At 46.7% G+C, this 26,216-nt stretch overlaps 2 protein-coding genes across 3 annotated transcripts; one reads left to right on the top strand and one right to left on the bottom strand.

The window, feature by feature from the left end:
• Window positions 1-81: 81 nt before the first annotated feature.
• Window positions 82-9,228, bottom strand: cyth4b (cytohesin 4b). Of its 2 annotated transcripts, XM_086212305.1 has the most exons (13): window positions 8,819-9,228; window positions 6,580-6,662; window positions 6,353-6,417; window positions 5,667-5,733; window positions 4,593-4,711; window positions 4,252-4,332; window positions 3,947-4,059; window positions 3,140-3,288; window positions 2,936-3,047; window positions 2,577-2,653; window positions 1,708-1,779; window positions 1,460-1,614; window positions 82-853 (listed from the first exon to the last, which is right to left on the bottom strand). In XM_086212305.1, exons 1-13 carry the CDS (start codon window positions 8,835-8,837, stop codon window positions 772-774), a joined length of 1,194 nt encoding a protein of 397 aa, XP_086068431.1. In that variant the 5' UTR covers window positions 8,838-9,228; the 3' UTR covers window positions 82-771. The 2 variants fall into 2 exon arrangements, with proteins under 2 accessions (XP_086068431.1, XP_086068432.1); XM_086212306.1 differs by lacking the exons at window positions 4,593-4,711; window positions 5,667-5,733; window positions 6,353-6,417; window positions 6,580-6,662; window positions 8,819-9,228 and having other exon boundaries at window positions 4,161-4,269.
• Window positions 9,229-12,384: 3,156 nt separating this feature from the next.
• Window positions 12,385-25,890, top strand: rac2 (Rac family small GTPase 2). Its single transcript, XM_086212307.1, has 7 exons — window positions 12,385-12,486; window positions 17,547-17,618; window positions 18,975-19,092; window positions 19,661-19,723; window positions 22,795-22,954; window positions 23,953-24,087; window positions 24,504-25,890. The coding sequence occupies exons 1-6, from the start codon at window positions 12,452-12,454 to the stop codon at window positions 24,084-24,086; spliced, it is 582 nt and encodes a 193-aa protein (XP_086068433.1). The 5' UTR covers window positions 12,385-12,451; the 3' UTR covers window position 24,087; window positions 24,504-25,890.
• Window positions 25,891-26,216: the final 326 nt, after the last annotated feature.

Here is a 26,216-nt window from a genome sequence, read left to right as displayed (position 1 = left end):
ACACGGAAGTGTGTTTGCGAGTGCACTGAACTGAAACTCAGCTGGCTATCAGCTCTGTAGCAAAACAAACAGGCTCCAACCTTTTTTCATTTATTTAAAAAAAATGATTCTAAGAGAACCTCAGAACAATGGCGGCTACACACAACACGACATGGCCAAACTCTTTGTTTTTTTCCTTCAGGTTTGCAGAGCGATTGCACCGCGCTTTCAGTGGAAGATAAATTAAAGAAATGCAGGCTTGTCCAATCAGAGGGGGACAGTCCTGTGCATTTCTAGATTATAACACAGGTTTTGTAACAGAAACAAAGTGAACCCTAGCCAGCCGTAATCTGCTTCTCTTCTTCTGTGAGTCTATTTCTGACCCTCGTGAGAACGCTTCGGTCGCAGCAACACGTGACTGAAGTCCTCCTCGGCCAAGAAACCCTGTGAGGCCACAATAAGAAATCGTCCTCACGAGAAATGAAAAGAACAAGAAGGAACCACAGGAACTGACATGTACAACAATCCACTCGGGTGACAAAAGCTGATTTCCTCTTTTGTCGCAGTGTCTCTTGACATGTCGGCAGTAAAGGCAGCAGTGACTGAGTCACCTTTGACACTTGTTTTGTTCAGTCTGTAAAAATGAGAAGTGGAAAGAGAAGTCCCTCTTTTAGCCCCAACAGCTTCTGTCAGTGCTCTTCTGTCTGGGTCAGCTGTCACCCTTACAGGACGTTAGAGGAGGACAGTCCACCGTGGCACACAAACACACATCCAGGACCGGCCCGGGGCAGCTCAGTCCTGAGGGGCCTGGTTTATCACCTTCTTCTTACGGACTGAGACCAAGTCGTAGAACGGGTCCTTGGTGATGCTCGCCCTGTTTGAGGAGACGGAGATCGTCGTGATCGTGATGCAATGACAGTGTGTGTTCTTACCTCAGCAAATGACAGATTTCAATATCCAGTCAGCCTGGAAAAAGGAGTGGGTGTCCAAGGAGGTCCCCAATAATCACCTGGTGCCAGACCCTAACCCAACAGGTCCCTGGCCGCCTCCCCAGGAGACACTGGTCAGTCATAAACAAATTTAGGGCTGGACGTGGCTGTGTAGCAACCTACACACTTTAAATGTTTCACGACTGGTGACGACACACTCTGTTGCACAGTCCATCACTGTGGTCATGGACGTGGTTACATTTTCCCAAAAATACAGCAAAACCTACAGATCTTTTTTTTTTTTTCTCCAATAACAGATTAGATTCTGAAAGCCTGAAGTGTTCAGGAAACCAGCCGTATCCGCCAGGGGCCTCAGAAACAGGAACTGCACCTCCAACACAGGTTGGATTCTCTGAGTCATTTGCATGTTAAAGGACACCCGCACCTGCACAACAAGGCTAGATGGTGTGAAATCATCCAGAACGGGACTCAGATGAACCGGCATGTTCCTCACAGGTGACACCGGGCTGCACGCGTGTGTGTGTTCTGACCTGATGGCTTCGATCCAGGAGTCTCTCTCCTCTGCGCTGGCGGCACATATGGTGTAGGACTGGTGTTTGCCTTCCACCACCCTGCCGTCTGTCTCTGTTTTACAGGCTTTGATCCTCTGCCCTCGACTGTTGGGGTTGTAGAGCTCCAGACAATACTGAAGAACAGGGAAAATCATGATATATATATTATATATATATTTCAGTCTATCTGTATTTGTGTGGCAAAAGTAAGCACGGAAGCATCTTACAGGTTTGCGAGGGTACGGCACCTCTCTCACACACAGGTTCTCGAGGGGGATGATGCCTCTGGGCTCTTTATCCTGCAGAACAGAGGATCACCAGAGTCACTGGAGCGCTGCAGGCTTTACGGCAGTCGCCATGCTTTCCCTCCACCAAAAGTCAACAGAGTTTTTACCCTGGATTGTGAATTATTTGCCATGATTTGACTCGAGCTCCTACTACGATCTGAGGGAGAATCACAACGCGCCACAGGGATGATGAGTCCAACAGGAAGTTAGCATCTCCCTGTGTTCATGTGTGACCAGGAGCTAATGAGGTTTTACACTGGGCTTTAGTTAATTGCAGGAAGAAAAACAACTTTTGAAACTTGCAAGTTTTGTTCAGCAGGATCATTTTGACAAATGAAGACCACTTTGGAGATCTCTGAAGCCTCAGTTAAATCACCAGCTGACAGCTTCTTCCTTCTTGGCGTGACTTTGTTTAATGTCTCTGACAACTTCTATGTTGTTGTTCAGCCACATATTAGCAACAGCCGTTGCAATGTTCAAAACTCACGAGTGTGACATTTATTGATGTATTTAATCCTGCAGAACAGACTAAGCTGAAAGTGTGAAAACTCCCTCTGACTTTTAAATGGAACTCTGACTGCTTCTGGCTTCTGGGCTCATTCTGACGTCGCCCTACGGGATTCATGCTTTTGGCACAACGGATCAGTGCACCGTTCATGTTGATCCTCCTTGCAGACATCACGAGTCAGAGCCTTGAGCTAACTAACCAACACTCGACTCCAGACGCCGCAAACATGGCTACTCGGTAGAAGATCTGATGACTTTGAAGAAGTCAGACAGATGTTGAAGCGATGCGGTGGGAAACTTACGGTCGTGAACTCAAAGTAGTAGAGGCAGTTGTCAGTCAGGATGAACCATCGCCTCTTCCAGGTCTTCACTCGGCCTCCTGAATATGTCATCAAAGGTACCAAACCACATACAGATTTATATTTAAGCAGCACGTACAAAAACCATGGGAATGTGAACATCAAGCTTCAAGCTAAACAAAATAAAAATGGGTCGACAGCTTGGTTAGACTGCAGTTTCCTGTAAACTTCTCCTCTTCGTTACCTCATCTAGGTTCCTAGAAAAATGATTCACATTAATGAGACGCACATCTGCTGCCCGCCTCTTCAGGTTCCTCTTAACGAGGGCTTGTTTTACAAATAAATTGCGGAGGCGTTTTTACCAAGTTTGAGGAGCCAGCCCTCTCTGTCCGGGTTGAAGAAGGTGTGTGTCAGGTCGTTCCCATCGTCCTCCGGGATTTTGAAAGGTTCGTTTCGGATGCTCTCATAAAGTTTCTAGGCAGAGAACAGTTGAATCAAATAATCAGTGAACTAACGAACTTGCATATTCAAAGGTTGTTTATGGTTCGGAGGGCAGATGATCTCACTGAGAGCAGGTCATCTGGTAGATCCTCTCCGTTGTTGATGCCTCTGTTCATGGAGATGAAGCGGGCCAGGGTGGTCTTGTCCTTCACGTTGGGGTTGTGGAGGCTGGTGTTCAGCATGATGATGGCGAACGACAAGATGTAGCATGTATCTGGTGAATAAAGAGGAATACGTGTACATAAACACGCCAATGGCACAATAATATTCACCGTACAAATGCTGAGCAACGTTGTTCAAACGAGCTCAATTAGTGAAGAGACGGAAAGAAAGATGAGCCAAAATGAAAGATGGAGATCATGTGATCAGGTAAACAGATTCTTCTTAAAGCAACACGCCAACTTTTTGGGAAATACGCTGATATTCATCAACCAGACAAGGAGATAGAGAGCATCTTCTCCTCTGTGCTGCATTACAGGGCTGAGACCCAAGCTAGTTAGCTTAGCACAATCAACAGTGGCGGTGAAGAAGTGCTGGCAGAGCTCAGTCGAAAGTAACGAGTACAGTTTTCTCAAAACCAGCCTGCATTCATATTTCTAGGATTGTGAATAACATTTATTATTATCACAATATTGCAAGTTATTGCAATTTTCCAGTCAGATACATAGCCGGAACTACTTTCCTGACTCTGCGTGATTGAACACGTCACCTCAAAACTTGGGCGAACAAAAGAGGAGCAAACGCTGCCACTAATCACGGCGGGCCTCACACAAAGGAGGGTGACAGGTGTTGGAGGCTGAGCAGGTAAGATGGATGCATCCATAACCATTCACCGTGCTAAGCTAACTGACATCGCGTGAAGCGAAGCTCACCGGTCGACTGGAAGACGTGACCGTTACAGTCACAGTAGCGCGTGGCGAAGGCTTCCATCATGCGGTCGATCTTCTGGGCTTCACCAGGCAGACGGAAGCTCCACAGGAACTGTCTGTCAAATCCACCAGGAGAGTTCCAACATGTTAGAGATGTACTGTACCTTTGAGCATGTATGTTGACGGCAGGTGAAGTTTTAGGAAGTTCCTCAAATACTTTTACTGCTTAGATGTTTGATGTACTGATTGTGAGTCCCAACACGTGTATGTTAAGTTCCTGTTCTCCTCGATGAGATGCAGCAGCTGACCTGAGGGCCTGGACCAGGTTGAGATCGGAGAACTCGTGCAGCTCCACAAAGGCCTTCAGGGTCTGGAGGTGGAGCTCCTCTCTGAGTGACGGAGAAGGAAGAATACAATGTTGGAAGATCATCCCTTTCCAGTACTCCTGCTACTCTGTCCCTCTCCTGTCCTCTCATCATTTTCATTTCTTCTTCTCCAACGCTCCACCTCCACCACCTCCTGTCCTTCTCGTCATCCCTGCCACATTTATGTCCTCCACCTTTTGATCCCTGTCTTCTGCAGGCTGCATCCTCTTCTTCCTCACTGTCCTTGTGTCCATACCTCTCGACCTCCGTGTCGTCTTCCTCACCTTTCTCCAAGGAATTCTCCGATGGCTGTCTTGTTGAGTCCCTCCTCCTTGTAGAGGAACTCGGAGATGGACTGGGCACTTCCATTTAGCAGCCCATTCTCAACGAGGTAATTTACACCCTACACACACACACACACACACACACACACACACACACACACACACACACACACACACGTATTGCTTTCAGTTTAACACAATCAACCTTCAAAAAGACCCTTAAAAGTTGTGAAAACCTGACACAATGCCTTCTCACGTCATAAAAGGCCTCATCATGTCAGTATTTTGTCAAGGGTTTGTTCATGCAAGAAGAGAAAATTAGGAAAACACACGCACCCCCAAACCACTGAGTTTCATCATGATCTCATCTCCGGTTTGTAAAACCAAGCAAACCCGTAGCTTCCGTGATCGTGATCCTAATTCCCTAAAATCAATTTCTATTCTGCTTTCTTGTCCATGGGGGGGGGGGGGGGGGGGCGCTGGCGGAGGAGGAGGACGAGTACAAATAGATTTGATATGGAAGTTAAAACACAAATGCAGATCAACAGCTGCCGGCTAGACACCAACCACCCAGCCACCTCTACAATTGCATTGCAAAGTGGGGCTTGTCTGACACGCACCCTCAGGCTGTTTGGCAGGACTTGGCTTGACTTTAGTGGATGTGGACCAATGTGACCAGCTGGGCTCGGGGGCCCACTTCCTGCTCCACTGCAACGCCACTCACCCCGAGACAACAACCTAAGAGATGTATTTAACCTCAAATGCTAACGCTCAGGTCAGAGCAGATTCTGCGCTCTGCATTACAAAAAGTGTTTCACATCTGTGACAACATTGACCTTCCAAAGAAACCATAGGAAGTCTGCTGTGAGCCTGCCTGTGTCATTGCACGCAGGTTTGAGCGAGAAAGGAAGTCCTCACAGCGATAGCAAGAGCTGCTCGCCGGCGATGCTCAGCTATAAAAGGCTCAGAGGTGGTGAGCTCAACCCGTCAGTCCACGGTGCTGATCGAGATGCGGGGAATCTGGTCTTCTCTCTGAGCCACATCAGCTGACGCACAGGTCGCCCTCTTACTCACCTTCTTGGGGTCCATGTTGAATTTCTTCTTTCCATTTGAGAACCGTTTGCTCTTCTCCAGGGTCTTGCTGCAGGGAATACAGTTAAATACAGTTCAAGTGGACAGATGTTTTGAAGCAGAAAGGTTTTCAGGTCATTCTTCACATCTTGGCAGCCTCGCACGTCACTCTTCGGCTCTTTATTCCCAAGTTACAACTGAAGATATTTAGAGGTCTGACACACAGACTGATATACTAGACTATACTTGTTCACTACATACTTCTACATCATAGCCAACAGACCACTCACACTGAAGTATACAAACAAACCCTTTTCACACCTAAAAGGAGCAGAAGGCTATGAAACGACAGCACACACAGGTTTTGAGTGAGCCTGAGGCAGCTTGACTCCTCAGCCAGACTTTGACCTTAGCAAAACTTAACACAGAGTTTTTAATCGTACAGTTCCATAGGAAACATGAGCACTAGGTCAATGTTTGGATGGTAAGATTCCTGGGAGCTGTAGTCAGGTTTCTGATTGCTGGTCATTGTAAAAATGGCAGCCTACAGTATTTTAAAGCACTGTCATCCATTTTAGAATTGAAAGAAAAACCAACTCCAGTACAGATTTTGGGTGCTCAGAACCAGGATGTTGTGTACGTGATGTGTTGTGTATGGTGGGTGGGTGAGTTCCCAGACCAACTCTGACCTTTCCTCCGCCGACTCAAAGCTGAATATTTCTGCCATGACATTGTCTATCTCCATTTTCAGCTTCTGCACAGAAAAGAATGAGAGAGATCTTCTCAATGAGCGTTTGCTAAAACTCGTAATTGTGTGAACGTACACTATATTTAACGCAAACTTGTGCAGGACTGATACGTTTGGCATAAAAACTCAGGCCACAGATCATTGTCACTCAGTACGTAGAAGCTGTACCTGGATATCATCCAGAAGGTCTTTCTTGTACATCTTGATGCTCTCAATCTCCAACTTCTCATCTGCAGTGAAATCTGAGGAAACTAAAGGAGTCGGAACAAAAACCATTACACAGATTCTCCGTTCCCACACACAGAGAGGAGTTTGTTCCTCAGACACATCGGCCCACTGGGGTTTAATCACTTCAAACTGATGGTTTGTGTTCAGTGATTTAGTCATTAGTGACGTTAGAGTTTGGCTTTTGAGTGTAAAACAATGCTGATGTCAATTAGAATGCTTCTTAAGTTTAGATTTAATGTTATTACAACCGTTCAAGTGTATGGAAATAGATGGACAGATGATAGATGGATAGACACACAGCATTTCAGCATATATTCCTTGTCACAGTTTCCATTTTTTTTTAAATGGTATTTATTTTTGTATCAAAACCAAATGACGGTGAAAAGAGGGTTGTTGTTTTTTTGGAAGACAAGTGAGAGCTGCTGTGGATTGAAAGTAGGCTACAAAATACTTCTATGAATACATTTCTTTCAAAAAAAAAACAAAAAAACTACAGAGATCCTCATTAAAATGCAGAATCACATTTAAAAACTAGCTCTGTGGTGGCCCGCTAGACCACATTCCCACTCGGTCAACCTGCGTCCCACACTCCAGTCACAGAGGGCTGTATGAGTCATGTTGAGTCATTCTAAAACCACTCTCACCTCGGCATCGTGGTAGGAAAATGCATCTTAGAAACAGATAGTGTTTATCAGCAGTTACGTGTGCTTGAGCTGTTAAACCCCATGGATGAGAGCCAAAGGGGTGGAGAAAAACAGGATTAAAGTAAAAGCCCAGAGCACCTTAGGCGTCCGAGTCCGTCCTCCTGGTTGTCTTTGTCGAGTCCCTGTGCTTTGTTCTCGTCCAGGAGTGAATCTACAGTGGCGCCTCTGTGGCTGGGATCGTTGCTATCAAGGTGCTTCTTAATGTCTAATCTAAAGAAAAATGTAGGCGAGGTGAAAAAGGAACATTTGTCCTGTATTTCAGCACAAATGACTCAGCCATGGTAACAGTGACACAGTGAGATTATGGTCTGTGCTAGTCTTGGTTCATTTTGGGTCTGAACCTGTCCTGGACGAGACCTGGATCAACTGTGATAGGAATACTACAAAGCACATAGGTTCTCAAAACCTGTTGTGAGGATAGGACCAGGCGGTCACTTTGTTTGCTTTGTTCGATTTTCCAAAATGCTTTGGGTCTTAATTTCATACCATTTTTCTGGAGCCATGGGTGGGTTTATGAGGATGACTTTTCTCTCCTTAAAATGACCTCACATTTTCTGACATTAAATCAGAGGGGATAGCAAAGAGCATGAGAGGCGTCCGACACGACAAAAAGCAGAAGTAACACAAATGAGTATGTCATCGGCGTACAAGAGTTCTCAGTACAGGGAGCAGCGGTTTTGCTGTTGAATTCCAGCTGAAAGCATCTGGCTGTGTGGTGCCGGACGTCAGAGGGACGAGGGGAGCAGCTGTGTCTATCTCTCTACAATATATTGACAAGATGTCACCACCAGCACTTCCTCTAGAGATCTCCGATGTCAGAAGTCTGACAACAGCACTTCTCCACCCTTCCTTTGCATATCTTGTGCAACAAGCTGACAGAAATCTTTAACAAATGGATTCTGGTTACAGTATGAAGCACATCCAGTTGGGAGAAAGCTACAATATAGCCGTAACTTCTGGATTCATATTTTTATGTGGAATGATGACCGACTCTCCCCCGTTTCAGCTCAGACCTGCACTTGAGCCCGGTGCATCACTTCACCACGGCAGCCACAATCCAGCTGTTCACCAAATAAACTAAAACTTGTGCTTGTGATGCACCAATATGTCACACCAGCAGAGATTTCCTTTGTTTTCATATATTTTTCTGTTTCTAAATTAGACGGCTGTCAGTGAGACAGGACAGAAGCTGAGAGGAAGGTGCTCCTTCAGTCCTGATCGCCTGTTTACCTCCAATCAACATGTTCGTTTGCAATGAAGTCGGCAGCAGAACATCCATATCTTGGATGAACAATGACCAGGTTGTTAGTTAAACTTCCTTGTATGGAAGCAAAAGGAGAAGGCAACTGACTCGTGTGCTAAATTCATCAGCAACTTCATAAACACATTTCTAAGACTTTAAAGTAAAAATCGAACGGAGCTCCAGATCCTCAAATAAAAGACGTAGCGATAAAAAGAGAGAAGTTCATTCTTACCCATTTGGAAATCAGTCATGGGTGTCCAAGTCAAGTTAAAAAACAAAAGAAAAAAAAAGAAGATCAGAACTGAGGCAGATACAGACAACAAGTCAAGGTAAGGAGGCTGCCTCAGCTCATAGTGAAGGAAGAGGAATGAGGTTGATGCTCTCTTTCAACCCCGCCTCTTCCCTGTCCATCATGATGTCAGGCATCAGAAAGAAAAAAATAGTCTGTATTGACAGAATTGATAGGGAAACGAAGTTGAGGGGGGCCAGGCGGCCATTTCAAAGGCTGGAGGAAGCGTAGTTGACTTGTGCTGACCTGAAATACTACAAGTAACTACACTAGAGGTCAGCGGAGGCCTCCACGTACGCACACATGCACACTCAGTATGACTGCAGCCTCTGAGGCAGTTACCGTCTGTGGCTTAACTGTGACACTTTGCGTTTGCCGAAGCACATCGGTAACATCCTCTTCCATTGAGGTCGACACTGGGCGGAAGTGACTCGGCGTGTTTTGAAACGAGGGTTCAAAGCACATTACGAACCAGGAAGTGATGAAAGTTAAGAGCTGTCATTTTCTGTTAAGCTCTTCGCCAAATCTCAGTGTCCTGTTGCATCAACGACCCCCCATCAAACTTTCAGTTCCATGTTTGTTCTGAAGATGAGATTAATTTGTCAAATTTTGCCGGCTGATAAAACTGGCAGTTGAAAATCTTTGTCGTGGAAGCCGCCACTGAGGAGCAGGTGCCGCCGCTCGCAGCTTCCTGCGCAGTCACGCACAACAAGGCTCCTCTGACTGACGACAGCTTTCATGTGTTACTTTATCAAATGTAAATCAGGCTCACAAACACACGTACATGCAGTACTCAGTACGCTGATCAAAAGTCCTGATTTGAATCATTTTTATAACAGCATGATCGTGCTAGAATTTCTAAAATGTAAACTGAATGTAAAAAGTCATGCCGATGGACTTCATTTCAAATGGAAGACAAAACCTCTCTGCTGCATGTCCTCAGATTTGGGTGTGACAATAGTGGGGGAAAAAAGGTCCTAAAATGCCATCTAGTGGCCAGGAGGACATATTACACGTATTGCTCCCACTGCTGTTCATGTCACACGAACCCCAAATAAAGACTTCTGCTTGTTCCTCCTCTCAGACACGTGCACTCTCTCTTCTCAGCTGAAACTTCTTCCTTCTCTGACTGCAACCAGAAGGCCAGCACTCAGGAGAACATTGCTGTTTTGGAGTCTTTGTTCCGGTTCTTCTTTTGACTTTAAAATGATGTTTAGAAGCCAGCGCGTGTTCTCGCACCCGACAGGACGTGTGCAGCGCGGCACAAACACGCCGTCGTGAGTCACCTAATTATTTATAGGTGTGTTCCCAGTGTGACGTCACTCCAACCAGTCAGAGTTGCACTTTGCTTAAAGTAGGGCCTTCAGTCTTATTTCTCACAAATACCTTCGGTTTAGGAACCAGGGAGGTTCCTCTCATCCTCCGTGTGACTCTTCTGGGATTTAGTGACGATGCTTTCAGCCGTGAGCCTCCAGCGAGCTTCCGTGGGATCTGGAAAGACATGAAATTGCTATATTTTGGAGCAGAAGCTAGAATTCTCGATCTTGTCTCGCTGACGGCAGGACCCAAAACGCAGAGAACGGAGAGCAGGCGGGACTTGAGACAAACAAGGTTCATTAACAAAAACACTCAAAGAAACACAAAGGCAGGACAGCAAACTTGTGACGGGACATATGAGGCGACGAGAAGACGAGGGCAGGTGAGGGACACCAGGAGCAGGACTGAGACTGACAGGGACTGAGAACTGGACAAGGCACCGGGGAAGCACTACCAACGGCAGGAACCTGACAAACAGGAAGTTATCAAAATAAAACAGGAACTGAACAGAGTGAACTACACATGAACTACAGAAGTAAACAAGCACGAGTGCAAACTAAGGTCCCGAACTAGAAGTTCCCACTAGAACCGGTCCTGATGGGAGGCAGAGCACCTGCCAAGGAGTAAAAGTGATTTCCAGTATATTTGTGAGCAGGACGGATAGATTAGAATGGAGGGTCACACAATTGGGCACAGAGATTCAAGTTAACTTTTGGAGCTGGTGTGGATCCTGGTGGTCCTATTCAGTGTTCAGTTTTTCATCAGTCGCTGGTAAACCACTTTGATTCCATTTCCAGGGGCACAAATTTGAGACTTTAGGCCAGTAAATTGTGGAGGCCGTTTGCAGCTGTAGACAAAAGCTGATACCCAATTTTCAGAACGGTGATTTTGGGCTGCTATGGTGCTACCTTGTTCAAAGATAATTGTGTATATTGAAAATTATACAGGCCTATTAAAAAAAAAAAGTCTTTCTTTGCGGCCCGGCTGGCCTGGGCTGGACCGGCAGTTTAGGAATTGTCTCACTTTTCCCAGTGGCCAGCACGTCCCTGCAGATACATGGTCACCGTATCTACCATGCCACGCTACGTAAGCTAACACCACTTCCCCTGTGTCACCAGCCATGTTATGGTCAAGAACTGTACAGGCGTTTCCAGCAGTGCTACAAAATATGATAAATCGGTAAACTGTGTCACCTAAGAGAGCAGCGCCCGTTACATAGCGTTTAGTTCAAGCTCACAACCTACGCTGACAATAAATCACAGCAAATACAGCCTCTGCAGCTCGCTAGCAAAGTCAGCTAACGGGTTTCTTACCTGTCCAACAGAGAGGCTGCTACTCGCGCGTCCGTAGCTCAACCTTTAGGTTCTTGACGACTCCTCCAGCAAGAATCCCTGGACTGCACCGAGCCTTTCATCCTCCTCCTCTCACCTGTTGCTCGTTCTAGAAAAGATCTTTTTCTTTTTGCTGGGTTTTCTTCTGGATCCACGCTCGTCCTCCTGGATGCTGCTCACCCAACACCGATCCACGGCGTTTGACACCCGCTTTAGGCTTACCGGTCTCAGCCTTTTGACGGACAGCTAAGCTGCCCAGTCAGGTGCAGTCTGGTTTCAGCTGTTGATGGACAGCTGAACGGGCCAACCAATCTAACTGGTAGTGGTTTTTGATTGGGTGGAGGTAAATATTTGGCCCTGCATTCTTTATGTATTATGGACTTTGATGCCTCCTTTAATTAAACATCATAGTTTCTTGATTGCCATCCAGACATCATGACAAATTCAGGGATTAAAACAAAAAGTACATAGAAATCTAGGGACCTGCCCCTCCTTTAATAAATGAATGCAAGTCTGTGTAAATGCTTCATAAGTGTATGTGTGTGTGTGTGTGTGTGTGTGTGTGTGTGTGTGTGCACCCATGATTGCAAAATTAACAAAAGGGGACGTTTAAATAAGGCCCAGTGTCAACTGCAACGCCCCCCTCCAAACACCCCAGAGCTTCTATTCTTCCCTGCATCCACAGCTTGATACACTTGGCTTGCTTGCATCTGTTAAAGGTAAAAGAACAAACAGCAAAACAGGAAGGAGATAAGAACGCAAAGATGAAGGAAGAGAGACAGATAGAAAAAAGAGGCAGAAGAGGGGAGGGAAGGGAGGGGGGGAGGGAGGTGTAACAATTTCCTCTAGTTGCATGCTGATGTGCGTCTCACAACCTTCCCCTCTGGCTGCGAGTGTGTCAGTGAAGAGTGGCGCTGAGCGGAACAGGATGCAGGCTATCAAGTGTGTGGTCGTAGGAGATGGGTACGCTTTTACTTTACTTACTTTGGAAACAACTTGCTTCCTTTCTTGAATGTTGACGTTTGGGGGGGGGGACTTCTGTCTCACTCTTTATTGTTCTATAACCACATAACTAATATTCCTCAGGTGTTACTAACAGTCTGACCAGCTCCGCCGTCATGTGGCTCCATGAAATGATATCCAGCCAAAAAGAGCGTTCTGTTCTTGTAGCTGCGCTGTTTCCAAGGTTACATGTGCAGTCTTAGGTGTGTGTGTGTGTGTGTGTGTGTGTGTGTGTGTGTGTGTGTGTGTGTGACAGCGCTGATTGAGAGTGAGGGTGCTGGAGGACGCAGGCCACAACACGCAGGGAAATGCTGTCAGCTACACAGTCCTCCCTGCTGTCATCGGGCAGACAAAACCGAGGAGAAGTATGAAGATACACCTGTTTTACAGTTGCTGCTCACTTACAATTAAATTCTAGAAGAATTGAATGTTTGGGCGCTGTGCGCTACGTGCCACAGCTGAGTGCATACTTCTCATGCTAGAAGGTGGGGCAAGAGTCGTGAGTCAAGAGCTGTCAAGATGAAATTGTGAGGCGGAAGTGTGCGCTCTGATCAGTATACAGAGAATTAATCATTTACCAGCTACACGCAGCTTGTTTGTGTCGTGTGTGACTGTGCTTGTTCAAAGTAAAAGCTGAGCAGAAGAGGAGAGACAGCGGGTGTGAGGCTGATGGGCTGTGACGTGAACAGCCATCTTGGTCTTACTTATGTTCACTGGTCTTTTCTCCCGATGGAGCCCGCATACATGTCGTGTCACGTTGTGTACCATTTTACCACATCTTGTGTCAGGAGTTGATTTTATTTTACTGAGGAGGGCGATACCAACATGTGTTAATTTCATTTATTTGTCTTTATTTTTATTCATTCATTTTTTTGAAGAATAAATTTGGCATTTTGAGTTTAAAGTCTTATGAATTCCGGCTTTATTCTCACCGTTCTGACTTTCAGTCCCAAAAGTAGGAATTTATCATAATGCTGACTGTCAAAAATCAATGCCTTTTCAGAGCTGGAAGTCCTAAATTATGAATAATCCCCCCCCCCCCCCGAAAATAATTCACATTTGCTCCTGATATTATAAGCAAAGAACACAAATATACATAGTTTCATACTTGTGTTCATCTGGTACTATCTACTGCTATTAAACTGCACCAAATTGCAGTACTATTTGAAGTACCAACAAAGGCCGTGAAGGGTGTATTTTGGCCTCATGAGAGCCAGGAAGGCCGGTTCCTGTCGCGCACAAGCGAGTCCGCATCGTGCTTCGGCCTCTGCTAGCATGCTCTGCTATCAACAGTTGTGAAAAGTATTACTTTTTTACACAGGCATTGTACAACACGCACTTCAATATGAGGGCTGAATTGTGTACCTCTGATATCATAAAAGTCTTTGCAGCGCTGATGATTGACAGTTAAATGAAGAACATTTTACATGCAGACGTCAGGGGGAGAAAGTATAATTAGCCATCACATTTAGCCTGCAGTCAGAACGTTGAAGTGCTATGACCAGCCATGTTGCCTGAGAACAAATATGTACTTGAGAATGTTTCATGAATGAGGCCTAGTGTTCAAGTATCTGTACTTTAATCTGTGGTACTTGTACTCCACTGCATTTATCTGAACCCATCAGTTACTTTGAGGAGGAATATTTACCAGAGGAAAGCTAGAAAAACCTGACGACGAGGAAGTTCAAGAGCAGAGTGAGTAGTATTTAAAGCCAAAAATGTTGAACGTGCACTTTTACTTTTGATTCTTCAGCTCTAACTAAAGTAAGCATCATATAATCACTCTACTTTTACCTCAGCTGAGTTTAGAATTATTACCAAAGTACTGCAGCGCACCATCTGAGTATATCTCCATTTACTGTGGAGCAGCGTTGGGCCCGTCTACTGCTGGGTGAGGGGCTAAGCTAATTTTGTAACGGTGATTTCTGTGCTGGGGAACTTTGTCACCACAGTCTATAAAGAAACCGTGCAGCTGCACTCCTGGTGTGACGCGGGAGCATGGGTGTGTTGATCTCTCTGACTCAACCAGACGAAAGTTAGAGACATGAATCTTCCATGACAGCCAGAGGAGGAAGCTGGTCCAGGGATGGGAAGTCTGACATCTCTGAGCAAGTATCTGTGCACATACTAGCTAACGGGCTAGCCGGCGTGCCGTTAGCCTGGTAAACAGCAGGATGTGTGGTTAGTTACATTTGTGGCGGCCCACTGGTCGCCCAGTCAACACAGAGGAAGGTCGTTTAGTTCTAGGTTTCCAAAAATATTAAATATTAACATTTTAGTTAATTTTGTCACATGATGAAGCCTTAAACAGCTTATTGCACTTAGTTAGAATGTGTTGCTGTTGGAAAGTCGTGGAACAAACTGAAACTGAGACTCATGCTAGTTAGCTTAGCACAATGAATCGAAGCAGGTGGGAAGTGTTAGCATAACTCCATCAGGGGTCATTAAATGGGTTTTTCTCCAAAACCTTAGCTGCTACATTAATGTAGCTACGGTTGTGCAGAGGATTCACTATGAATAACGATTTCAAATTGTGAAACTGTGATTTTTGAATCGGATGGAACGACCTTCCCGACAAAAACTCTGGGCGCAGGGATTTCACACAGCACTTCAAAAGCTTCACTGGGTCAGGGTTTGTTGACAACTGGAGGAGAAGAGAGAACCTGAGCTAGCTGAAGCTAACACTTCCCAGTCTCTAGCATGCGTAGTGCTAAGCTAATTAGCCGTCATCTAGTCTCTGTGGGTCTCAGCTCCCTAATGCAGCACAGAGGGCCGATGGGTCTCTGTCCTCTTGATGGACATTAAGTGTATTTCTCCAAATGCTGCGTCCCAACCAGGCTGGTTCAGCTCAGAACTGGTGAGAGTGCGAACCAGATCGCTTGACAGAACCAAATTTTCTAAAGTCACGCAGGCACCAGTTCAGTTTGGTGGGAAAAGGGCTAACCTGGATCCTTGATGAAGAACCGTGTGTTGGGCCCAAGCTACAGCCTCCACTGTGTTTATACTCTCGGCCCAGGAGAAGGCAGAACGGAGCGAGAAGCCTCTTTGAAGAGCCGGCCAAGGAAACACCAGAGGAGTAGGACGGTGTCTGCGGGGACAGGACATTTGATGGAAAACCAGATAAGCACAAAGAGAGCGAGAAAGACGGGCGGTAGAAGTCTTGGTTCACGCTAGACAGTTCCTGTTTTCATCTCTGACTGATTCTTCTGAAACAGATCGCTTCCTGTTTGACTCACATGGAAACCACAACACACACAGATTTGGACTTAACACACTTGTGAGGGCTTTCCTCATAACGGGCTCTCCAAACGTAACAAGAAGACTGACTGTGTAAGAGGTGGGCGGGGCTTATGGCACCTGCCGCTTTGTGGACACAAATGCTGGATTATCCTTGCTTTTTGTAGATGGAGGTGAAGAGGAAGGAGGGATGAATCCGACTGCAACTACTGACAATTTCGACAGCACCCCACCACATAATTTTGCATGAATTTATGGCGTAACATAATTCAGGTGGATGAATTTTATAAAAATCCCCTCAGTGTAGTTGTCACAAAAGCCTGGAGCCTTTTTTTTAATGACTGTAAAGATTTTTATTTCTCCTGCAAGTTGTTTTTTTCAGACGGAGCAGCCCACTGACCCTTCAGCCCCTGAGGTCACGCTGGTCCTAAACTCCTAAATCGAAGTGTAACCATCAGAAATAGCAAACTAACCCTGCACCTGAAACTTGAAATCTTGAAAACCAGATTTAATACGATTAAACTGAGGCTGGAAAAGTCAAACAAGTCCTCAAAAAGACACAAGTACTCATGCACACATTCATAGTATTTATTACTTTCTGGGCTTCAAGTGGGACAAGCCACCATGTTACCAGGGATCATAGCAAGTTTCTAGTTACGGTTCATCTATTTTGTGTATTTTAGTACAGTAGAAAGTTCCTACACTTGTGAACGGATGCATCCACCTTCCCTTTGACAACTGACACACCTGCGGTGAACACAAGCTTTACATGTCTAGTATTTGTTCCACTGAATGACAACCGTGTGTAAATACTGTACTTCTACTGTACTGTACTCGTGCAATGGAACGTAAACCTCAACAAGGGACCTCTCTCTGAGCGTGCAAGCCGCTAAAACCGTTGATCCCGACTGAGCTCATTTCCCGCAGTCATCCAAAAGTCAATGTAACAATTCTGTTTGCTTTTGGTGGAGGAACTCGTGGAGACGCAAGCTAAATGCTAACTAATCACGAGCTAAATGCTAACTAAACTAACTTCCCCGTGAGCTCAAAAATTTGCCGTCGCACTTCATTTGAAAATTGGAAACTGAGATTTAAGTAACATCTCTATGACCTTCATAAATATGTAAACCATATAGCAACCATGATGAAGCCGCACCTGTACATGGTCTGAAGACAGACACGGCAGCCTGACCTCTGACCCCTGCTTAAACCCCCTTTATAGCCTGCGGATCTCTGAGGCCCAGCAAGTCACTGGAGACCGATTCCCTCTGAAGGCTCACAGCAAAGCTCAGGAACAAATGTAGACCAAGGCTAGTTGATACTTGTTCCTCCTGCTCCTGCGTGCAGCCATCACGCCGCCGAGCTCCTGCAGTGGTTCGACACGGTAAAATATGATATTAAAACGAACCGTGTAATAAAATGCTGGTTTTGATCGGTCTTCCAATAGTTTGGACGAAACCTGAATGAGTTGTGGGCTTATTTACGGCGACGAGATGACTCGATATATGAAAAAATATGGATTCCATGCACCAGAATGACTTGTCACGACTATGAAACCTCGGGGGTCTTAATGCTTAATCCTGATTGGTGAACGTCAGAGCAGGTAGCAGCAACTTCCTGGTAGCACCAAACAAGAATATATGGCATTTATATGTACTGAATCCCCTCATGTAGTGTTCAGGACGTCTCGCCGACCGTCCTCCACTTCCTGTCTTACAGCCTGAACCGTTATTGATGTCCTGATTTCATGTTCTGCTGTATGTGTTTTTACTTGCATGATTTAGAGCTGTGGGGAAAACATGTCTTCTCATCAGCTACACCACCAATGCCTTCCCCGGGGAGTACATTCCTACTGTGTGAGTACACACACACACACACACACACACACACACACACACACACACACACACAAAAATGTTACACATCAAGTTGCACATTTATGTATGAAAGCATTTTAACTTACAGTTCTGTGCAGGCATGGACAAGAAACTCCCCCCGCTCGCTAACACACCCACCCACCGACCAACACACACACACACACACACACACACACAAACACACACACACAGACAGGTTCAGGCTGGCAGCAGTCTAAAGGTTCAGAAAGCTCTTCTGCTTAAACTCATGTCTGTCACTCTCGTCTCTCTTTTAGCTATTCGAGCACATCTGTAACCCCCCCATTGTGCGTCCTCAGCCAATTTTCTGAATTATGGAAACATTAGAGTTACAAGGCTTCTCATACAGAATTATGAAAACATTTCACAACAATGCAGGTACAGCAGAAGGTGCTGGGTTTCATATGTGATTTCAAAGATCCTCTGGAGGCAGCGACCGCCTCGTTTGCCACCTTTACCTCCGTCAGCTAATATCAAGGCTTGGCTGCAGCCCGTCTGAGGCTGCACTTGTCCCAAGTAGCAGACATTTAGCACTTAAACAGGCTGCCAGGAGAAGGACGATGTGATAACGTCTCTTAGAATACTTCAAAAGCCTTTAATTGCATGAAGGCGAGGCAGGATGTTGCAACGACATCATAGCACGCACACATCAAAGTTGCAGTTAGAAAACCTCTAAAATGTAACCTAGACAATGTTCATCCATGAATTTATGTAAAACCGAGGTTACAGGGTTTTAGAAATATATTTCTAATGATGTTTTTATGCCAGCTAAGGATTTCGGACTATTTGTAATTCAGGCGTGTGGTTATTTTTGCTTTTATCCCACACGTTAGTGTTCGTACCAAAGGTCCTGGTGAAGGTTTGGAGGTCAAACACAGAGCTAATCAACACCCCTGTGGTGTTCACATAGACAACCACAGGGGGGCACTGCTGCTTAAATATTAAAACAGCACAGGTTGTAGTTTATTCCTTCAAATACGGAGACGTTTTACCAACAAAGACCCCAAGAGCCATCTTTCCTGTCGTCAACTAAAGTGGTTCCATGAAACGGGTAAAAAGTTAAGGGCATACAGGTTGAGAGCAAAGCACATCCTGTTTGTTTGGAGAGTGAAAATCCTGAGCGTCATGGATGTGAACGAGACTCTCGCAGCAGGAATCAGTGGAATACAGCGTTTCTTAAAGTATCCAGAATCCCAGAGACATCTTTACCGTTTCCATGGCAGCTAGGAATCAAGGGATTGATGTTTTGTAAACAATTAGTTCTTTAAACACACTGACTGACTGACTGATTGTTGACCTTTTGACCTCTCATCACAGATTCGACAATTACTCGGCTAATGTGATGGTGGACAGCAAACCAGTCAACCTGGGCCTCTGGGATACAGCTGGACAGGAAGACTACGACAGGCTCCGCCCCCTGTCCTACCCACAGACGGTACACACACACCCCCATTGTTTATTGACGTCACAATTTTATCCTTAAGACAGTTTTGCTGCTCTTCGTACAACTACATGATGTCATACGAATAGACTACAGTTCCAAGGGTTTACATTCATAACCCTAAAATTTTCTCTAAAGTTGAGATTTTGTCAATAAGCCTCACTAAAATCCAAGTATGAATTCACCTTTCCTCAAGGTTTAGGCTTCCACCTTTACAGTTCCTACACATCCATCAGTGAAAGAACACCCAGGTCACACTGGCGCTTCCGTCTGAAGCCACTAAGCGGTTTTATGGCGTTAAAATAGAAGTTTGAGCTGGCGACCTGCTGCTCGGTTAGACATCAGACTCTACCTTGCCCTTTTGGTTGTGGCAACTGCTTGTTTCTGCCGCCCTCAAGTGGCTGAAAGTGTTAGCGCAGGTGTAAGAAAAGCAGATCATTCCAGTCTGCCATGAACACACTCGGGTAGGTGCAAGTCCAGAATAACAACCACACCTTCAACACACCTCCACCACTGAGTCCGCCCCCATCGCCTGACCTCCACTCTCCTCTTTGTTCCTCAGGATGTGTTTCTGATTTGTTTCTCCCTGGTGAGTCCAGCATCGTATGAGAATGTCAGAGCTAAGGTGAGTCTCATAAAATGTTCATCGCTATCTCGACCTTTACAAAGGTTACCTGAATAATGAAGTCTGCACTGATGTGTGGTAACGGGGGGGGGGGGGGGGGGGCGGCTGGAAGCACCAGCGTGGGAGATCCCGGTGAAACTCCCAGAACTGAACACTTGTGTGTGCTCACGTCGTGCCCCGTCCCGAAGCGGAGTGTTAAGATGGTTACGGCGCATCGATTCCTGCTCGTGCACTGTCAGCTCCGTGTAGCGTCCATTTGGAGCGGCGCTCAACAATACTGATAACAGGGTAAACAAACCCACCAGAAGAAACGCCTGTGGCGACACCCGCGTAGCACAGGGCAAAGGTCAACTCTGCCTTTTCAGTAGCCATGCGCCAAGATGGAAGCGCACCTGACTTTTAAAGGTAACGGGAGTTGATTTAGTGACAGATATGAACTAATTTGCACCCACATCATGCATGATTCAACTGATTTGAATTGATTGGGCTCCTCCCCCTCCCCAGAGACACGAACACGTCCAACCATGTCCTGTTGACGGCGTAAACAGGGCTCCTGGCTGTGTGTTGGCTTTCCTTTATTCCCAACCACCTTTTCCATGTGATTGAATCCAGCGGAGCAAAAACTTAATAGAAACTGATCAAATTGTTTACATCTCGTCTGCAACACTCGTTCCAGGTCGGAGGCTCGCATGTCTGAGAAATAGATAAACAGCAAGAAATAATCCATTGCATTGCTGGCGTGAGATTGATTGTGTGTCTGTAATGATTTCCCTCAACACCGTCAGACGGGAGGGCGGTGAGGAGGCTGGAGGACCGTGTCACCATCACCTCCCTCTGGTTCCATCAGGAGGAGCAGACACACAATCAGTCGACCGCTGTGACCTCTGGCTGTGTATACGTTCATCCACAAGCCAGCAAACATCATGTGAAGTGGCCTTGACACCAACGTTTCAAGTTGAGCGAACACAAATATCAGCGTACAAAAGGCATTTTGCACAAATGTGAAATTAATCAAGATTCCTGTTGAACCTCCCCTCAGGATTTGAACTTTAACCTCCTCCAAACCGCTGCAGCTGCTATGCTGTTGTCTGTTCCTCGCTCTTTAAATACCCTCCATAGGAGCTGGAGCATCTATTCAGTAGCACACGAAATCACAACAGGTACGGAGGGTGGATTCATTCTCCTACCCTCCCCTTGTTGCCGTGCTGAAAGCCCCTGACTTCAAAGACGCTGGAGAGCTCCTCTAATGGCTTTTCTGATGGATTCATTAGCATGGAGGGAGATGAGACAGACAAACGTCCATGAAGCGAAGCTTCAAAGGAGGAGGACGGGGCTACAGTCAGCGACACGGCGGGAGACAAAGTTGCATTCAGCACCTGGCAACAGTGCCAGTCATGAGTGCGCCAACTGCACTGTCAAAATAAGATGAATTAAAGATGATTCACATTTAATCGCTGGCCTGCGAAAAACAGCCCATCTCCTAATCACTTCACCCAAGGACTTTTTTTATCCACCCAGCAAAAAAAACAGAACAGGTTTGACTTTTTCAATCGCTAATCGAGAGCAAGCTGAGAATTCACACCAGCATGTTTTTAACCCATAAGCACTGACAACTCAGAACTCTGCATTTCTTCTTCCTGATTGAAAATTTCAGGAGCCGCCAACCTGACTCTCTTGGCCCACAGTCACCTTGCTAGCCATTCACCGCTCCCTCCACCTCCCTAGACAGATTTGTTTCCCCCACTTTTGACGTCAATTCAATTTCCTTCTTTCCTGTTGTTGTGTTTGCTGTGACCACTAGGTGGCACCAGTCCTCTTATGTGATTAGAAGTCCTTTTCTCTTTACGTCTGCTTGTTTTCCTGGGAGGACGTGCTGGTGTTAGTGATGGCATCATTTACTCATACACGTCTTTAAACACTCCTCTGCTTCTTCCATGCTTCCCGACAGCTTTTTTTTTTTTAATCTCTTGAGAGGTGAACAGTCATTGACCGATGTGCACATGGTGGCGTATTGATTGAGCATCATCCTGTTCCCTCCGTCAGCATCCATCACCAATCTGATTGTTCTATTCACTGGGCGCTGCTCAACAAGACTCCCAATCACCGACAGTCAACTGTGGTTTCATGCAATTACACGGCAATTAGATCACCCATGTCATGAACCGGCGGCGAAGACAACGGCAGCTCAAGAATGACTTCCTGTCTCAGCCGCCGCGCCGGTGTGCAATCTAGGGCGCGCTAATTACGCCACATCATCAACTGTCACTTTTCATGTGTTCAGGTTACTCTTTGATACTAAGAAGAAATAACGATAAATTGACTCTGTCAAGATCTGACTTATTTTTTTATCTTAGTTGGGCGGGCAAACAACATCCATGAACCTGTACGGTTTTTTAGCCGACATTTAAATTGAATTCACTCTCAGCGGCAGCATTCATCAGGCGAAACCCTCAAGCCCCCCCCCCCAAAGGAGTTGTCTGACTTGTGAACTTCTTCACGAGGGCGGAAGTCGCTGGGCTGCCAGCAGAATCAACTTCATTTTTTTCTCAGCAGATAACATCTTTCATTTCCTCACTGTGGAAAATGGGTGATGAGGAGATTTCAAAAAGGGCAGAATGTGATTTGTCAGAGCGCTGGAGTAACGAGGGAGGCAGAAGCAAACCTCATATCAGAGGAGAGGTGAAGGAGTCGGGTGAGGGAGAACAAGACGGAACTCTCCTACTTGACTGCTTTCAAGTTGGGGTGTCATTTTGGTTCTTTTCCCACTTTTTCTTGCACTCCGGCTTCCAGCACGTTCATGTTCCAGCTCCCGGGCGCTCTCAGGCCTGGACATCCATGAAAATATATGCAACGGAATGTAGTGTTTTCAAGGTTTTCATGTGCTTGGGTTCGAGAAAATAGAGCTCTTCACTTCGATTATAGAAAGAAATGAGAGTCAGAGAGAACCGAGTCGTAAGGTCCTGGAAATGCTTGAAAATACACATTGAAAGTGCTTGAATTTGACTTTTGGAGAAGGTTGGTGTAGGAAGGCTGCTCTGTCCTCACTCCTTCCTTCTCTCTGACCCTCTCAGTGGTATCCAGAGGTCCGTCACCACTGCCCCTCCACCCCCATCATTCTGGTGGGCACAAAGCTGGATCTGAGGGACGAGAAGGAGACCATCGATAAGCTGAAGGAGAAGAAGCTGGCCCCCATCACCTACCCTCAGGGCTTGGCCCTGGCTAAGGAGATAGGTCAGTCCCTCTCCCTGGCTTCAGTCAGCAGGTTCAAGCTAAAGCACCGCTGAGGGAGATGATCCTGGTCATCAGGTGTCGGCGAGGATCCGTCCGCGCTCGCCAGCAAAAGGCATCTTGTAAATTCACAGCTCACTTGCCCTGAGCTGCTCTCTCAGCCAATGACAACCATGACAGAGTTGATGTGGTGAATCAACACACGTCCATCGAGATTTTCCATCCATCCATTTTCTTCCCTTTTATCCTGTTAAGGGTTGTGGGCGGGGGGGGGGGTGGAGCCTATCCCAGCAGCCTTCCCCCTGGACAGGTCACCAGTCCATGGCAGGGCCAACACATAGAGACAGACAACCATTGGCTCTCTCAGCCACGCCTACGGTCAATTTAGAGTCTGGATTAACCTGGTCCCTCTTGATGTCTTTGGACTGTGGAGGAAGCTGGAGTACCAGAGAGAACCCAGCAGGAACAGGGAGAACATGCAGACTCACACAGAAAGACCCCGTGCTGCAGCCGGGGCTCCACCCACAACCTTCTTGCTGGGGGCCACAGGGAGGACCACTGCTCCACCGTGCCGTCCTCCACCGAGATTTCCACGCTGTAATCTGTAGTTTTTATTTGACATCTGGCTGCTACGACAAAGTTCACCTCTTTTTCTGCTCCAGTAGCTTTCATAACACGTGACCCAGGGACTCCGGGTCAGCCCCAGATATTTGTAGGAGACAGGAAATATAGGACACGCCTCTTGTGACAGGGTTCTCCATGAACAATGTCGTCAATATTCAATGCAAAATTCATTGTCTTCACCTGTAAGTCAAGTCTGAACCGGTACTTAGTGGCACCCAACGGAACAAGTTGTTGTATTGATGCTTGTATTTCATTGACTGACTCCTACTTCAATATAAATGTTCATAGGGAGCATGAATGTTTCATGTTGTGTGTGTGTGTGTGTGTGTGTGTGTGTGTGTGTGTGTGTGTGTGTGTGTGTGTGTGTGTGTGCGCAGACTCAGTGAAGTACCTGGAGTGCTCAGCTTTGACCCAGCGCGGCCTGAAGACGGTGTTTGACGAGGCCATCCGCGCCGTGCTCTGCCCTCAGACCACCAAAGTGAAGAAGAAGAAGAACTGCTCTCTGCTCTGAGGTGAGCGCTTCCTCTGTCTCCGCCACGTCACTCACCGCGCGTGAAATAAAAGCTCCTCTTCCTCGCAACCCGGCAATTACTTTCAAGCCCTCAGAACAGATTTTCAATTTGCCTGGAGGAGAACAGACACATCATGGGCGAGCTCGAAAATGCAGCAGTAATTTGACAGATGAACCAAGTGCTTTCTCATTCGCCGCTGAAAAACCATCCAAAGAAAGAAGTTCATCTCATGTCGATCCCCGCCTCTCTAAGAGCCGCCATGATGGCGGAGCTGAGCGCGTCTGGCACTCCAACGCGCCACAGAAGCTGGTTTTACAAACCCTCATCTCGGGTCCTTGCTTTGACTTCCTGGAGTCCCGCCCCCTCCCGCGCGGTGCTGATGGAGGTGCCTCACCTGTCGTCTGCTTTTCTTCCAGGTTCCCGCGAGACTGAGGCAGACGGCTGGGTTCAAGGTTTTACCGAGGCTTCCACAAGAAAACTGCAACCGGATTCCCCACCGCTGCACGATCGTGATAACGATCTTATTCCCTTTTCTTCTTTTTTGCTGTTTTATTCAAATGTAGCGAATCTCTGTTTACAAGCGCAAACGGTCCACAGCTGGGCGGAGCTCCCTGTGCATGCACCTGCAAAGATTCACCAGACTACGTCATTACGCGCAGACGCCACACGCAGCCCCGCGGGACGCACCTGGACTGTCCAGCGCAGGACAGACGGAGGGCAGTCAGGCCTCAAACCACAGATACCACAAAGGTCTCTGGAGGAGCTGAACTAGAACCAAACCATTCCATCTGGCAAATAAGAGTGGATGTTCTGATTGCTTTGACAGTGTCAGAGAGGTATTCATTGTCGTGAAACAGTCACATGACATTGATTGTGCAGTTTTTCATGCCTGACTCACGCACTCACCGAGAGCTCTACACACAAGGCGAGTTGTTGTGTAGGCGCACCTACGAGGGGGGGAGAGCGCCGCGCTGCGGTGGACTAAATGAGGCGTTTCAGATATTTCCACAGGAACATCGTTCAGTGGGATTCACTGCGGTACAACCGGCGCCTCCGGCAACCTGGGCAGAAACAGAACATGAAGAAGAGCAGATACCTTTCTGACAGTGTCAACAAAGCGTGCATCCCTAGATTCCTGTTCAATTGGATTGTGTGCGTGTGGGCGTCCTGGAGAACGTGGCCAGTGAGAGGGAGGCTAAGTATAGACTGATGTCAGAGGTCAGGTCTGAAATCCCAGCAAAAAAAAATCGTCTGCTAATTCAGACGTTCAGCGGAACAGCTGCTGCGTTTCAGCCGGCGTCAGCGGCGAGGAGCCGTGCTAGTTAGGGAGCAGCTGTTTAAATGTAATATTTGTTGTGATATTAAAAAAAAAGCTATATTTGATCAGTTGTCATCAGAGCCGCAGTGACAGCCTGTGGGTCTTCCATCTCCTCCGCCATCGCTGTGAGCGCGGCGCTGCCAGCTGTTCCAGGCCTCATTCGTCTCCCTCTGCTCTCACAGAGGCAGGCCACAGACATCAATCTGTGTTATTGGATGTGCTTATGAAGTGTGGCTCATTAATCGTGTGAATTGGCGAGTTTATTGTCATTTCCTCACAAAGGGGGAAGGCTCGCTCATTATTTTCAATGTGTGTGTGTGTGTGTGTGTGTTTAGGACCAACTGCTCATTATTTCAGTGTGTGTGCGTCTTTGTTGGATAGCAAACGAACCGTCATAGCTCAGCACGTGCCGTAGTAAACGGCGCCTTCTCAGACTCAGTATGAACAAACCTTCTCTATTAAAGGCCGCCTTCATCACAGCTGCAGCTTGTGTGCAGTGCCTCCTCTGTCACGCCATTTTTGCCTTTGTGTTTGTCAAAACTGGTCCTGGTGAACAGTTTGTCATCCGCTCTGATGGAAAACACCATCAGGGCGAGGACGGCATGATAAACACCTGAGCTCAGAGGGATAATGAGTGCTCACACCAGGGCGTTGGAGACCTCCAGCTCCTCTCGGCCCTGTGCTGTGTTCAGGGTCAAAACCTGGACGTGCAGAAATCACGTCTTCACCAAAATAAAGCGCCAGATGGGAGGAAACGTCATCAGAGGAGATGCTGGTCATGATACAGATTAATGAGAGGCACCTGACAAGA

Source organism: Aulostomus chinensis, chromosome 8 (assembly GCF_037954235.1).
Source record: "Aulostomus chinensis isolate RoL2024-O1b breed Wild chromosome 8, RoL_Achi_v1.0, whole genome shotgun sequence".
In the NCBI taxonomy this organism is placed as follows: domain Eukaryota; kingdom Metazoa; phylum Chordata; class Actinopteri; order Syngnathiformes; family Aulostomidae; genus Aulostomus; species Aulostomus chinensis.
Note: the sequence above shows the minus strand (reverse complement) of the source record. Positions and strands in the feature narration are given on the sequence as shown.